The following is a 15929-nucleotide window of genomic DNA, read 5'->3' as shown; positions in this document are numbered from 1 at the left end:
TTGTCCATCTGTGCCACCTTTAAGCTTTTAAGCAGCTGCAGTTTGCATCAGTAACTTGCCCAGGCTACAAGAGGTGTACCTGCAGGGGAAGCCTTGCACGGTCCCGGGCACTGAGCTCTGCAGGAGAAGCAGCACGCTCAGCAGTCTGAGTGAAGATCTTCAGATGTGTGTGTTCAACCGTCCTTAATTCTCACCTGAAAGGCTGAAGGAAGGCAAAGCAAACATCTATGTGATGAGGTGAGAACGGCACCTCTTAAACAGGGCTTTTTTCTTATGAACTGTGGGCAGGAGGGGCTGACTGTGGCTGCCTCTCCACCCACACACACGAAATCCCATATTTCAGATGCTGTGCGATGGCAGCCGTCCTGTCAAGAGGGTGAAGAAGGACGAAGTCCATGCTGCAGCATGAAAGGAATGTTTTTCTCTCAAGGCAGTGGTGCGAAGCGGCATAAAAATGAGTCACCCCCAACTATTAAGCAATTAAGGAAGGGCAGTCTGTTTTCTGAAGACCTGGTTGACATCCCAGCAGGTAGAGGAGGCATCCTCTAAACCCAAGTTCCCCGTAAGCTGAATGCAGGCTTTAACGTTTCACAAGTGGTTTCCAACACAGCTGAGCTGAAACAGCAGCACGTTGCCACCAACATGAAGGCTTTGCTCTGCTCTGCCTTCCCATTTCATTTTTTCTGTCTATCATGCAAATATGATATTTCACAAATATTTTTTGTTTGTTTGTGGGTTGTTCGTTTGTGGTTTTTTGTTATTATTATTATTTTTTTTATTATTATTATTATTTTGGTTTTGTCAGGGAGAGTAGATATCGGTGTGCCTAACTCACCTCTGTTCAGAAGGTTCACAGGGGTTGGAAGCAACACGTGAACAGGAGATGATATGCAGCTCACAAATTAAACAAATGGTTAATCCTTTGTTGTGTGTCCTGTTTAGTGGCGTTGGAAAACCAGAACTTCTCTGAATTTTTCTCTGGGTTTTGATCCTAGCCTCATTTCTAATAGCCAAAGACTTCACTCCTAATTTGGTCTGAGTTACAAGCAGTCGAGTGTGCATGCAACAGGGAGGGTATAAAGTCCATGGGAGGCAAAGGGGCAGTACAACTGCCAGCCACGTATAAGAGGAAGAGATAAATGGAAAACTAAGAATAGCTTTGCCCATTTCCAGAGGGGAACCTTTCATCTGATAAGGCCCCCGTAGCTCCCTGCAGTGCCTCAGCAGGCGGTTTCTCCTACCCTTGGTTTGCAAGTTCAGCTTCCCAGAAATCACAATATCCTGTGGGAGTACCGAAGGGGGGACACACCAGGATGCACGGACCTGTAAAAGAGATGTCAGATTGGAAGCTACCACACTTCTGATGTTTTCTCTTTTTTTTTTTTTTTTGGTAAAAATTGTCCTTAGTTTTCCATTTGAATGTTGTCTTTCAAACCCACAATGCTTGTGGCAAGCCATCTCTAGAGCAGGCTGCCCACAGCCATGCTGTAGAGCTCGTGGCCCTGCATCACCTCTCAGCCCTCTGTAGTATCCCTGGTACTGAAGGCATAATTGCTATTCATTTTGTGCTTTTTCAGCTCAGAGTTGTTCTTTCCTAGCAAAGAAGACACAGAATCACAGAACTGTAGGGGTTGGAAGGGACCTCAGGAGATCATTGGGTCCAACCCCCCTGCCAAAGCAGGTTCCCTAGAGCAGGCTGCCCAGGTAGGCGTCCAGATGGGCCTTGAATATCTCCAGAGGAGACTCCACAACCTCCCTGACCACTCTCAGTGTCCTCTTTTTAAAACTCGGAGCCTCTGTTACCCAAGCCCTAATCTGTAAAACAAGAGTGTACTGACCAAAACTACTTCCTCCACTTTTGCATCTGATTTCTTACAATGTAGAACAGGCGTGTCAAGGCTTATCTTCCATCCAAGTAGTCAAAAACTGCATTAAAGTCCCTTGAGAAGTACAGTGGTATTCTTACTCGTGTCAAACACCCAGCCTGTGATTAACTGCTTATCGTTCTGGGAGACAGCAGAGTGCATCCTCTGCGCTGCTGGCCTTGTCCATCTGAGCAGCAATCAGTACTGCTTTAGGAAAAAGCTCAAAGTAAAACAAAGATTTTTACCCCAGGTATCCTTTATCAACATTGCAGTCAAGCCAACTGCAGTTAATTCAAAGCTTTCTCTATTTATTTTTATAATAAATACATGGTTATATTTACATTTGTATTTCTACCTGTAAAGTTTAGTAATTTTTAGTAGATTCCTTAGGGCAGCATGAGTAGTGACTCGGGACCACAATGTGAGGCAGTTTCCACAGACCCCTTAAGGGAAGATGCTGAGCCTACACAGAGATCTGTTTGTGGGCAAAACACGTTCAGAAGGCTGCAGGATCACAGAGCCTTTTCTTACACTGCATGGCAGAAGTACAGGACAAACTGCACTAGCAGAATGAAGCAGATAATTTCCCAGGGATCAGGTTTGGAAGGGTGGTATTAATATAACTAAGTTCCTACCAAGTGTGATTTCTTCATCTGTGAGCTTTCCTAGATTTACAGGATGCCGTTTAAATATATCTTTCCAAATAGTTTCCCTTCAGAGTCCAAATGTGGGCTGCACCTAAGCTCTGTCCTAGGAAAAAGTCGTTCTTTGCCAGGCAAAAGGAGATGTGGGGCTGAAGCTGGCATCGTGCTGAGTGCTCGTCGGGGTGCAGAGAATGGGCTAAACACGCGTGGTATACGTGGGACAGAGCAAGAAGGTTGTTGATGAAATATCACCATTGGAGATGTGCATTAGAAATCTGAGAGGTCTACTGCATTTTACTGGGTTTCTTGCCACCTAAGCCATCGTTCCTGTGTTTCCTGAGTTCAGAAACCTCTTTTATCCCAGGCTTTCAGCTTCTCGACCGGTCCCTGAAAGGGAGACTGACCCCAGCGTATCAGAAAAGTGCAGGAAAACATATTAATTCACAAGTTATTAAATAAATAAACACCCTTGTGAAGCCATCTGTTTTTCTGGGTGTAGAGTTACTTACACGGGGTAGGGCTAAGTATTTCCTGGCTTGCTTTGTGCTGGGCTGCAGAAACGATGTTTTTGCACTTGGCTTTGTGGGCGCGCTCTTGCGGTTTCATTGAACAAAGCCCCTGCAAAACCCCTGGCTTATGAAATATTTCCTCTCCATTGGGCCCCAGACAAGAGATGGCATCTGCAGAGCCAGAAAAGGAAGCTCTTGCCTTATAGAGAGAGCTCCCGGGGTGACACAATGGCTGATATAAAGTGTCGGGGGAGCTGAGCCGAAGGCAGAGGAACAAAGGAAGATCCAGATTCGGTGGCGGCTTCAGGCAAAAGGGAAGCGAAAAGCGTCCCGGGGATGGATAAATTCAAGGCTGCGCTTGTACTGGCCGGGGTAGGGGATGCTCTTGGTTACCGAAATTTCTCCCGACAAGACAATGCTTTAGGTGCAAAAATCCAGCAGGAGCTGAAGGAAATCGGAGGGCTCGAGAACCTGGTGCTCTCTCCAGACAAATGGCCAGTAAGTGACAACACTCTCATGCACATGGCTACAGCAGAGGCTGTCATCACAGGTAGGTAACACGGGACTCACAGCTGCAGTCTGGCAAGGAGCAAAGCTCTAGAGCCACTGCTTTCCTTAAAACAAGCCTGAGTGCTGTGGAGGTCGGGAGAAAATGTGTCAGAAATGCTGCTGGTGTGAATGATAAGGTGCATTAGCTCGTCTCCTCCACGAGCATAATCTTGTGGCCACCACACAAAGAGGAGTTTCGATTTCTTAAGTGTGAACGAGCTCTCCCTGGACTTTGTCTAGGTTTATAAAGTTGGTTAAAGCTTAAAGATTTAAAATACTGCATGTCCAGCATAATAGCAAAAATATTGCATAGCTCATGTGTACACTGCATGTGTCAGGGAATGGTATAGCCACCAGGAATAAACCTCTCTGAAATTCTTCTATAAAAGATATTCTAGAAGATACAGTCTTACAAATTCTTCTATAAAAGCTCAGAGCTTTTCCCAGTGCACTTTTAATGTCCTTGTGCTCACTGCTTCAGGCTGGAGTGGAGTCCCCTCAGTATTTCATCCAGGCTAAAAATCTTCAGAGCTATTTCCTCTCTGCTGCCCTGAAGGCACAGCGTTGTGCCTGCAAAGCCAGAAAAGGAGCAAGCTGCTTTGCAGGGAAAGCTCTGCATCTTTAACCTGAAAAATATTCTAAAATAAGGGGTTTATAATAAAGTATAACAGAATAGAGAAGATTATTAATATATGTCTTCTAAAATCACAACAGTTTGAGAGAGAACATTTGTGTTTTCCTAAGGTAGTGACAGACTTTTTTAAGATGCCACGATATTTGTATCAGCACTCTACCCACTGAGCTAAAGCTGAGACCATCATCAAAACTACATCAGAAGACATCAACTATTTTTTCATCTCCTCAAAATGAATCAAATTTTTTAATCTCCAGAAATATTCCTGACTTCTCCTAACACAAGCAGCACTGGATAGCTAACAAAAGTAATGCGATGTCACTAGGTAGTGTTAAAGTCAATGAAATTTCACTTCTGCCTCTGTTTCGCTGCTTTATCTCTGCCTGCCCCTGATGTGCTCTAAATTTAGTGTGTGGAGATCAGTTGAAGAGTGTGTCGGGCGCTTCATGCTTGGCTATGAGCTAGCCAATGGTTTAAGGGGTAGCTAATACACTAAAGATAAGGGCAAGATGTCAGCCTATGAAGGCAAAAAGATGACTAACATCTTTCTGAATATAGGCTATGATTAAATTCGTATCATGTGTTTCCTGCTTATTGAACTCTCCAAAACCATAACTTACGGGTAGTCAAGTCAGTCGGGCTATCCGTACAGTAATAAATCTCAAACAGGAGCGCTGCCCTTCTTTAAGGAAAAAAAATAAGGTCTCTATAATTCACATCAGCTGTGCTGATCCTGTGCTCTCATTTCTTTGTCCTGATCAGACGGGCTTTAAAAACGACGCTGTTGTGGGCTGGTGATAAAGCTACAAGAAGGAGAGGGAAATTTTAGTGAGAAACCTTCATTTCAGAGCAATGCTCGTGAGTGTGGGAAACCACGTCCTTTCCTCCGCTTCCCAAAAGGGAGGCAGGACCCACCCACAGGAGCCCCAAAGCCAACAGAGTGATGCTCACAGAGGCGAAGGTGGCTCCGTGAGGCTGAAGCCAGCTGGCACTGGCCCCAAAACCACCCTGTGCGCTGATGGAAAGTTTGATCCGAGAGCAAAGGACAAGTGAAATATCTACCTGCAGGAGTCATTTGTCCCATGGGGGAGGAACAAAACGAGCACCACCAAAAGCAGGGGACCTGCCCCCGCCACAAGGAAAGCCTTTTCCTCTCTGATTAAACACAGATTTTAAGAAATGAGCACTCATGTCTAAAGGAGCCTGCCCCACTTGGCTGATGGCTCAGGCACCAGCCTGGCCCCACATGAGGGACCCGTGTGGGCTCAGGCAGCCGGCGGTGCTGGACCAAGGGACCCTGGTTTTGGGGACAGCTTCTGTGGGTGCTGCCGAGCGGCAAATCCTGCTCTTGGCTCGCATCCGGATAAACTGACACCTGATTCCTAAATCTGGAAAGAGTCGGCAGCTTGAAAGTATCCCGTTCCTCCAGGACCGTAAGCGGGACGGCCACTGTAACTGATAGGGCATTTTTCTTGTGAAAGGAGGGGAATCTGGGTTTTACCCCGTGTCTTTTCTCCTCATCTGTCTGCGCAGATGGCACTTTAGAGTGGCTCTGGCTATGGGTCTCCAAACATAGCCTTAAATTAAACCTCCTCTTCTGTGGATTTTGAGAAATCATCAATCTTTGACAAAACGCTTGAAGGTATTTTTAGAACTTCCCTTACCGTGTCATTCGATCTGTAGGCAACCCAAGTGTTAGGAGGGGTTTCTTCGAGTACGCTGGAAACATATAGATGGTCAAACCGTGACAGCCTCCTCGGCTCCTGTTGTGTGCAGAGCTGTAGGAGAAGGCAGCGGGGGCTTCTCCTCAGTGAGAACCAGGGGCAGGACTTTTAGAGGCCAACACCTAAAGAGGCCAACACCTAAAAAGCCCAACACGATAAAAACTTACAGATAAGACCTGTGTTTTATTATGCATATCTCATCAAAATAATTTGTGGTGTTATATAAAATGAGGAGAGCTTTGTTTTTAATGTGGATTCACGCCTGCAAATGAGCGCAGAGGTGCAGGCGGAGCCACCAAGGCAGCACGTCCCCAGGGGTGAGACACCTCAGCGAGCACTGCACACCCTGAGGTGAGGTAGAGCTCCTGTCAAGGAGCAGAACATTTCTCTATTTTCAATTAAAGGAATTAAAAATGAAGAGAAAAGGAGCAAAATGTAAAAACCGGAGAGACAAGGATGTTTCTCTCCAGTCCCCTCTCATGGGTGGCATAGTGTGGCACCAGAAATGTGACCCGGAGTGCTGGAAGTGGGAATAGGAGCATTTATTGAAACCACGATGAGCTTTTTGTGTTTGTTTTCAGCACTCTCTCGCTCTTTTGCCTTTGTGTGACAGTATTTTTTTCCCGTTGTGCCCAGACTACTGGTGCCTGGAGGACCTGTACCGCGAGCTGGTGAGGCGCTACGTGGACGCGGTCGACAAGCTGTCGGGGAGGCGGCCAGACCCCGCGACCATCGAGGGCTGCAGGGAACTGAAACCAGACAACTACCTGCTGGCCTGGCACACGCCCTTCAACGAAAAGGGTAGGGTACCACTTCCCCTTCGGAGATGCTGGCCTCAACAGCACAAACTCTCAAGATTTGGGGCAACGGGGAAATTGTTGTCTTTCTCCCCCCGGCATCAAGGGCTGCGCCCCCTGAAATGTTTCCATGTCTGCCTGGGGATGGATGGCAAGAGGTCTGCCAGGCATTCCTGCTCCAGGGCACGATGTCCTCTCGTAAACGAGCCCTTCCCTGTTTAACATCTATTTAAAGAGACTCTGTTCTTGGCTCCGTGCCGTGGGGTCCCGGTCTCTGGCCTTGAGTTTAATGGTTATTTTAAGAAATATTTTCTGCCTTTTATTTTTTCATTGAAATGTTTGTAGTTGAGGATCTTTTCGGTCTTACATTACTTTTCTCCAGGAGGATGCAATGCTAGGAACGATAGCTGTTTTGCTGACCACCCCTAACAGTCCTACCCCTGTCTCCCTCCCCATGACCCTTCCTCTCTCTTTGTGATTATTTCATTTCATGATAACTGGAATTTCTACTTCCAGCTAGATAACATGCATGCAGCTACACCTAAGCAGTGCAATTAACCTTGAAAGGCTGCAGAGATGCCATAGCATCAAGGGAGGCAGACCTAGGCAGCCACGGGACCGTGGCAGCTCACATAATGTAGACGCTGCACCGTGTCAGCGCAGTGTGGTATCGCTGTGGTATGTGCCCGCACCACTCAGCAGCATGGCACGTTGATGCAACGCCGTGACAAAAACACGGTGGCACCACGCCACAGCTATTTCTGGGTCTCTGCAGTCAGCTTTGTTCGACACAAAAAGCATCACCCACTCAGCCCCCGCCCCTACAACAGCTGCTGGGAGGGGAAGGATCCTCTCGGCGTGTACCCTGCCCACCTCGCCATTCACCGGGCAGATCTGAGAGAGGGCCCTGCTGGCAGTCATCATGTGTTTTCTGACTGATTGTGAGTAAAATTCAGTCAAAATAATCGTGGGAGCTGCTGCTGGCCCTCAGCAGCTCTCAGCACCACCAGGAGTGGAGCACGGCTGCTCCCCAACCTGTTGTGTCTGGAGCCACATCTCTTTTAGCCTTCCTCCTCCCCAGCTTTCCACGGCTGAAGATTTGTTCCTGGGATACTCTGGGCTAGAAGTGTCTGAAATTAATTTCTTCAGACCTGGCAGCTAAAATGCACCATCTACATCTGGTCCGAAAAATGCCACCCTGAACATCTTAAGTAGCTTTTTTTTACCCTGAGAACAAAAGTATCGGTTACCTGGGTTGGAGATGCTCAGCTTACTATGGGGCCTGACACTGCTATGGACACAATTAACTTTTTAAATAACTTTCCATGAACTTCCTCTTGAGGAAAAAAAAAATTAAAAAATCAATGCCTAACAGTGAGGTGGTATTTTGGACGGGCTGGAAGCCACATGCTGCTTTATTATGATCATTCTAAGCTATCTCACTTCTAGCAAAAATTCATGTGCTTATCTGAAGCTCCTCTTTTCAAATTTATGTGGGTATATTCAGCACATTGAGCTCTTATGTTAAATTGCCCCATGTGTTTCTTTGCCACCTGCTCTCAGGTTCATTGACACAATCAATGCTTTGTTTCATTGCTAAAAACTTGAATTGTTCAGAAGAGAATCACCGATGGTTGAAAGCAGAAACAGAAGTCTGGGTAAGGCCAGAAATGTGCCTTTTTAACTGCAAAAGTCCAGTTAAAAGCCAGCTTCCTGTATTGAATGTATTTCAGGCTGAGGCTGCGTCATCCAAGCAGCACTTTATGTGCAGCTACTGGAGCCAGCTGCTGGGCTTCCTAGTGGTGCTTATGAACAGTATCTTTTGATGGTGGTATGGGATTATGAGGAAAAAGTGCAAGTTAAATGCAGGATGTCGGGGAGCAAAAATGAAGAGAAGGATAAGCTACAGAGGGACACGAAGTAAAAGGAGTCAGGCTCTAAGTTTTCATGCAGAATAGCCTGTAGTCACAAAAGGGGCATCTTCTTCAGAGCTTAGTAGGCATTAAGCTGATCTGTATTATTATGTAGAGTGAAAAACAAACAAACAAACAAAAAAAAAACAACACAGAGGAATTCCATAATAATAGAAAATAACATAGTGCGTGAATGAAGATGATATTGTGTTTTCATAGAAACATATCACAGCTTTTGTAGAGAGAAGTCACACCTCAGAAATTTGTGAGAAAGTTCATGAAATAGCCAAGAAACTGGGGAACAGAGGATACACTGTAAAGACAGTCTGTTTGAATTTCCAAAGGACATTTGACAAGGTCCTTCACCAAGATGGCCAAGTCACCAACAGACAAGGCAGTAAGTTGCTACAGAATGATGGAAAGGCTCTCATGAGCATAGATAACTGGTTAAAAGACAGTAAACAAAGAGCAGGAGATTGCAGTCTGTCTTCTCCAGAGAGAAGGAGACATCTGTGTTGGTCCATGGTCAACATGTCCACAAACTATCTGGAAAAAACAAGTACATAGTTGGTCAGCAAAGTCTGCTGTCAAAAATAGTAAAGTACAGAGCTGTAGAAGATCCTCACAGCCATGAGTAACTGTGATATAATAGCAGAACCAAATGCAATGTAGATAAATGAAAAGTCATATGCATGGGAAAAAAAATAATATCCTAATTTTATATACATGGTTGCAGTTGCTGAGCTAACTATTACTGTTGAGGAAAGGGATCATGGAGCTATAATAGTTCTACAAGAACATCACTTCAGAGCTCAATAAGAGCCAAAAAGGCAATATATTGTTAGAAATGACTGGGAAGGAAACAGAGAACAGAGCACAAAACGCACTGGCACCACTATATAAATACATAGTTCCTGTTTCTTGATTACTATATGTAATCTGGTCCCTCCCTCCCCACAAAGGGATGTAAGAGAACTAGAAAGGACACGAGGAAGGATAACTGGGTCAGTCAAAAACAGCTTCCTTAGCCACTGATGCCTAAAGTAGATCTGCAAAATCATAGGTTGGAGAACATTAATACAGGTAGAGAAAACTCATGTCTGCTCCAGTACAGGAACTAAGTACCTCAGATGAAACCGAGTCATGAGTTCAAAGCAAGTAAAAGGAAGGACTTCATGCAGCACCTAATTAAGCTGCACAACTCATTTATATGGGAACGTGCAGATGATACAATTCCTGTGGGTTCAAAAAATAGCTGCACAAATTCACCCAAGGAAAATCCTTCCAGCGTTACTAAGCAGAAAGATGAAGAAACAGCTACCTGCTGGATCAGGGAAGGAAATTGTCAACACTATACTTAGTACAAAGGGGCACTGTCTTTATACTTTTCTTTTACTCCTTCTTAAATATCCTCTCCATTGGCCACTGTCAGAGTTATGTTGACCTATGGTCTGACTGCAGAGGACAATCCTTATATTCTCACAGGTATATCTCACCCCTGGCAGGCACTAATCTTGCTGTCCCTTGCTTCATTGATTTGCATGGAATCGACACACTGGACTTAATAGCTACTAATCACAGGAAACCCTTCCTAGGCTTAATGTTACTCCATGTGATGGATTTTTTGGTTGTCAAGTTTGCTTGTTTAATTCTGCAAAAGGTTTCAGTATAGCTTTTAAACACAGAGGAACACAATGAAGTTGCAAAGGCAACCACCTTCAGACCCCCAGTCTGTAGTGCATCCTTCTCTTTGAATACACCGCAATTTTCTTTAATTATTAGCTCTGGTGTAGCACAACACCTGTACCTTTTAGATAACCAGCATGGATTATGTCCCTTGGAGGAACTGGAACTGAGTCATGGATAAGACACTTTTCAGACAAGAATTATAGAATATCTAGTGTTGGAAGGGACCCACAAGGATCATCGAGTCTGACTCCTGGCTCCACACAGGACCACCCAAAATTCAGACCACGTGTCTGAGAGCTTTGCCCAAAGGCTTCTTGAACTCCCTCAGGCTCGGTGCTGTGCCCACTGCCCTGGGCAGCCTGTCCCAGTGCCCGAGCACCCTCTGGGTGCAGACCCTTTCCCTAACCCCCAGCCTGACCCTGCCCTGTCCCAGCTCCATGCCGTTCCCTCGGGTCCTGTCGCTGTCCCCAGAGAGCAGAGCTCAGCGCCTGCCCCTCCGCTCCCCTCGTGAGGGAGCTGCAGGCCGCCATGAGGCCTCCCCTCAGCCTGCTCTGCTCGGGGTCGAACAAATCAAGGGACCTCAGCTGCTGCTTATACATCTTCCCCTCTAGACCCTTCACTATCTTAGTTGTCCTCCTTTGGACACTCTTGAATGGTTTTATGTCCTTCTTACACTGTGGCACACAGTACTTGAGGTGAGGCCTCACCAGCACAGAGCAGAGCAGGCTAATCACCTCCTTTGACCAGCTAGCAGTGCCGTGCCTGATGCACCCAGGGTATGGTTCACCCTTTTGGCTGCCAGGGCACACTGCAGGCTCATGTTCATCTTGCTGTTGACCAGAGTCCCCAGATCCCTTTTGTGGAGCTGTTCTCCAGTCTCTCATCCCCTAATCAGTACATATATCCAGCGTTGCCTTGCCCAGGTGCAGAATCCAACATTCACTCTTGCTAAATGTCATATTTTAGTGGTTGTCCAGCACCCTAATTTGTCAAGATCTCTCTGCAATGCCTCTCCACCCTCAAGGGAAAGAACGCCATTTGCAGCACAGGTGTCCACCAGGAGCAGGGGCTGAAAATGTGCTGGAGAGGGTCTCTTTCAGTCTCTTTCATTATAATCAGGATGGCTCATAAGGGATGAGAAAGTTCTGAGACTGCAGAGAATACAATAGTATTTTGGAAAGTCCTTTCATGTCATATTTATTTGATGTTTGACCTTTTTAGACTGTACTTGGTGGCTAAACTAAAGTTAAAGAGGTGTCAGAGTCACCACACACAAAAATTTTCACATTGAAATCTCAGGAGGATGGGAAGAAATTTCTTCATCTAACCTAGTTAGATCACATACCCAGGGTGTCCACTCAGGATAGATCTTCTCTGGGAAGAAAACAAACCCTCTCTAGAGAGTAATTGAGATACTAGTTAGTCTGTATTTCATTTGGTGATGCCAATGGGTGGCTTGTGTTAACATTTCAGTTTGTATCAGGCAAGTACTTTTGCATCAGATCTTTCCGCAACCCCCACTATCACACTTTGATCATGCTCATGATCTTGGAGCACCCAAGGTGGAGTCACTTGGGATGAAACTAAAGGGATCACAGTGCTCTAGGAGAGCCCCTGGAGCTCCACAGCCACAGCAAGCAGAGCCTGGGGAGCAGCCGAGGGCTCCTCTGGAGGTAGGTGTCCAAAGCAAGGTGTCCCTGGCTCCTTGGCATCTGCTGCTTCACTCTGGCCTGTGAATTCCTCCTCCTCTGCCATCATACTGGCTAGCAGAGGCAATCTTTCTCTCTGCTGCCTGTCTGGGAAAGACAGGAAGAGTGTGCTCCTAATATAAGTTCCACAGATGCTAAAATTAGGTGGCATAAATATTCCCCCTTATCTTCCAGGGGCCAAGCAGAGAAACACTGATTGCTCTCAGCTCTACCCAAGGTCACTGGGAAGTGTGACTGAGCAAAGGCAGTGCTGAAAAAATCCTAAGTACTTTGAAAAATCGAACCCTATCCATCTCAGAATGAGTCCCTGCAATGAGCTTATGCTTTTTTTGGGCATTGGCTTACCAGCTGTGAAGAGGAGATAATCACCTCACGCGTGCCTAGAGAAGATAAGCTCATTAAAACTTCTGTGGGATCCTGATATTACTGTGATAAGTACTGCAGAGAAACTCGTTAGTAAATTTAACTCTTCATTCAATGAGGTGTTTAAAATACGAACGCCTGGAATCATGCCCTCTGTGCTGACGATTTAAAGAAATACTGAATTATCTACTCAATAAATAATGTCTGTACTGCATGAGGCAGAAATTTCCAACAAGTGCAGGCTGATGATGATAATGAGTGTGTGCAAAAGCACAGACTTCAGGTTGAACAGGAAACCTCAGTTCTGTCTTCTAACTTTGGAGGATTTTTCTTTGGACTCTTCAATATCTTTTTCAGACACATTATTTTTGTAATTAATAGAAACTTTTGTGAACTACCTGTGGGGCTCTCTAGGATGAAACATGCAACAAAACTGTAAGATCAGCCATGATACCCATAGAAAGGGTTTTAGTAATGTGCTTTCATCAGGAAGACTACTAAAACAAGGGCATAGTAAAAGTGTACCTGTTTTACAGACTGCTGCTTCCAGTCCTGGCATCTGGAACAAGAAAAAAAGAGGTGTCAGTTGAGGATGAATAAAGATGACTTGAGAGTCTGAATAAAAAATGTACTGGTAACAGGCTAGCATGCTGCTCTTTGGTACCTGCTATGCTCTTCACAGAACTTGAGAATACTGGAATATACTGGTAAAATGTAGTAGTATTGGAATAAATTTGTAAAATCAGAATGATTGTGTGTAGGCAAAATTCCTTGAATGAAACTTTCAAAACATGTATCTTGCTTTGCATGCTGTTTTCCCACTTCTTAGAGAGCTCCTACACAAGTGTTGAAATAATAAAATGTACTTGCTTCAGATTTTATCAGCATATTTATGTATCATCCATCTACTTTTAAATGCTTACCATTGTTGTCTTATTACAGGGTCTGGATTTGGAGCATCTACAAAAGCCATGTGCTTAGGGATGAGATACTGGAAGCCAGAAAGGCTCGAGGCACTTATTGAAGTGAGCATTGAGTGTGGACGAATGACTCATAACCACCCTACAGGTAATGTCCACGGACATATAATTTCTGTGAAGTGCCTATGGTTGCTTTTCACTTCCATGAGGACTAACACAGCTCCTGTAAATCCACTTGGTTAAGCAACTTCTGCTTTTCAGGCTCCAAGGCTTTCATTTGAATTTGCTTGGATAATATATGTATGTATATACCACTTATACAATCATAGAATCGTAGAATCATACATGTAGAATATCCCGAGCTGGAAGGGACTCATAAGGATCATCAAGTCCAACTCCTTGAGTCCAACTCCAAGTCCCACATACAAGCTTATGTATGTGATTGTATATTATACAAACAGCAACCACAGCATAGGAGTATTCCTTCCTAAAATCCCAATAACTAAACACAACCTGTCTCATCCAAAGCATATTCATGTCGCATGCTCTGATCAAATTTTAGGATTCATGTACAACCACATGACTCACCGTTATCATGCGAGTTTATGGTTCAGGGGATAATAATATTTTTCTGTTGACAGGTCTTGTCACATCCAATCACCACAGCCAAAGGTAGAAAGTCAAAAAATTCTAACTCCACACATTTTAGGACACAATATGATTTATTATCCAAACAAAACAAAAGTAATTACATTTAATGTTGTTCTGAATATTCAAGTCTGTCATCCTGATAGTTTTATGCTATGTAAGCATGTATTCATTCTGTTTGCTTTAGACAGCATTAAATAAAACCATAATGAAGGGTGACATGTTCAACATGCTCAGTGCCCTGATGTAGTCAGAACATCCAACAGGATGGCACAAAATTAGAGGAAAAATATTTAGAGCAAAGCAGAAAATACTGTTGAACCAATATACAAAATCCATGGTGTGTTAGCAGCAGCAAGCCTGCTTGTATTTCTGGGTATCCCACCTCATTTGCTAGGGCCAGGAAATGGCATCAAGAGTATCAAAGTCATTAAATGCCTTCCATAAGAGGAAAAATTAAGTCTAGAAAGAGTTTTCTGCTTGGAAAAGAGACAAGTGGCATCCAGAGAAGCATCCAGAGAAGCACACATGACAATGTTCTGCTCACCTGGGGCTTATTTCAATGATAGAGTTCTTTTCTTAGCTTTCTTTTGCATGTTGCTCTGGGTTGATTTTGTTGCATTTGACAAAATGCCAGGATAACAACAAGCATGAGAAACACGCTTCTCTGTTTCTGACATGATCGAAGAGTTGAGTGTTCATTTCAAATATATTTGTATCCAAAGAGGAAGACCTAGCTAGGTATGCAGACAACATCTTAGACAACTGCTTCTTCAAGACAAGTACAGACCAAAGAAAATGGATCCAACTAGATGGAACAGATTTGTCCCCCTAGAGGAAAATGCACCAGAAATAGTGTTATATCCAACAACCACAGCCACTGAGCTGGATGAATCCACCATAAGCAAGGTGATATAACTTGCAACTGAATCATTTTGTGCTACTCAGTTATTCCATGTGACCTCAATTAGAAGTCTTTCAGTATCACATTAGTGGATTATGTTTATTTTTGACCCCTACCTCAGTTTCTGTCATGTTACACCAGTGAGAACAGAAGCACCCTTCTATACAAAATAAGTTGTAAACCACTGGACACCATGTATTAGCCAAGAATCTTAACGTGCCAAGAGCCAGCTGGTAAGCAGACAGGGGTAGGATATGTGTGTTTGTTAATCTACCCAACAGTCATGAGGCATCCTACTAATGATTTTACTAGGGACATGACAAGAATGTCACAAGCGCAGTTCACAAGGTGGTAATCGTATTTATATATTAATTCCAGGCTTTCTAGGGTCCCTATGTACAGCTCTCTTTGTGGCTTATGCAATACAAGGGAAGCCCCTGGTGCAGTGGGGAAGAGAGATGATGAAAGTCGTGCCAATGGCTGAGGAATATTGCAAGAAGACCATTCGCCACATGGCAGGTAATGTCTGAACCAAGAGTTATTTTCTTAAAAGCATGTTCAGCTAGAAAAGGCTAAAGAAACATCACTGCTAACTCTCCCCATTTTTGCCATTTTCCCCCAGCTCATGACTCCACAGGCTGTCCTCCTCATCGTCTTGTTAGACTGTAAGCTCTTTGCAGGTGGTGTCTTCTTCTCGTACTATCTGTTAAGTGTCAGAAATATTGGTGGCAAAAAATACAAATTATAATTCCATACTGCACAGCTTGATCTTTAAGAAATCTTCAAAGATTGCTACGGGGTGGTGGGGAAGGAAGAACTGTTAGTAGGTTATTAAGCAAACTGACTGCTGAGATATGAATTATTCATTCCTTCCATCAATTAGCATGGCCCAATATCTTCCATTAAAAAATCCACTACTTTCCTCATTTTGCCAGGAAAAGTTCACCTGTAGATGCCTCTTGACAAGGAGTCAGCCTTTGACCACAGATGCAGATTTGATTTGTTGATATTCTGAACAAATATTTAAGATACAACCTGTTGTATCCTTTTTTAAAGCAACT

The 15929-nt window shown here is 44.4% G+C and overlaps 1 protein-coding gene across 3 annotated transcripts in view; it reads left to right on the top strand.

The window, feature by feature from the left end:
• The first annotated feature begins 2662 nt into the window (after positions 1-2662).
• ADPRHL1 (ADP-ribosylhydrolase like 1) overlaps positions 2663-15929 on the top strand; it is a 37869-nt gene continuing 24602 nt past the window's right edge. For 2 of the 3 annotated variants that reach the window (XM_082784574.1, XM_082784573.1), the window contains exons 1-4: positions 2663-3568; positions 6562-6726; positions 13339-13464; positions 15247-15387. In XM_082784574.1, the coding sequence (XP_082640700.1) occupies positions 3355-3568; positions 6562-6726; positions 13339-13464; positions 15247-15387 (646 nt within the window). In that variant the 5' untranslated portion in view covers positions 2663-3354. The remainder of the gene's footprint in view (positions 3569-6561; positions 6727-13338; positions 13465-15246; positions 15388-15929) is intronic. The other variant, XM_082784575.1, reaches the window with a different exon arrangement.

Source organism: Aythya marila (genome assembly GCF_965140915.1).
Source record: "Aythya marila genome assembly, chromosome: 1".
Classification (NCBI taxonomy): domain Eukaryota; kingdom Metazoa; phylum Chordata; class Aves; order Anseriformes; family Anatidae; genus Aythya; species Aythya marila.
The sequence above is the reverse complement of the archived record's forward strand: the minus strand, read 5'-3'. Positions and strand labels throughout refer to the sequence as shown.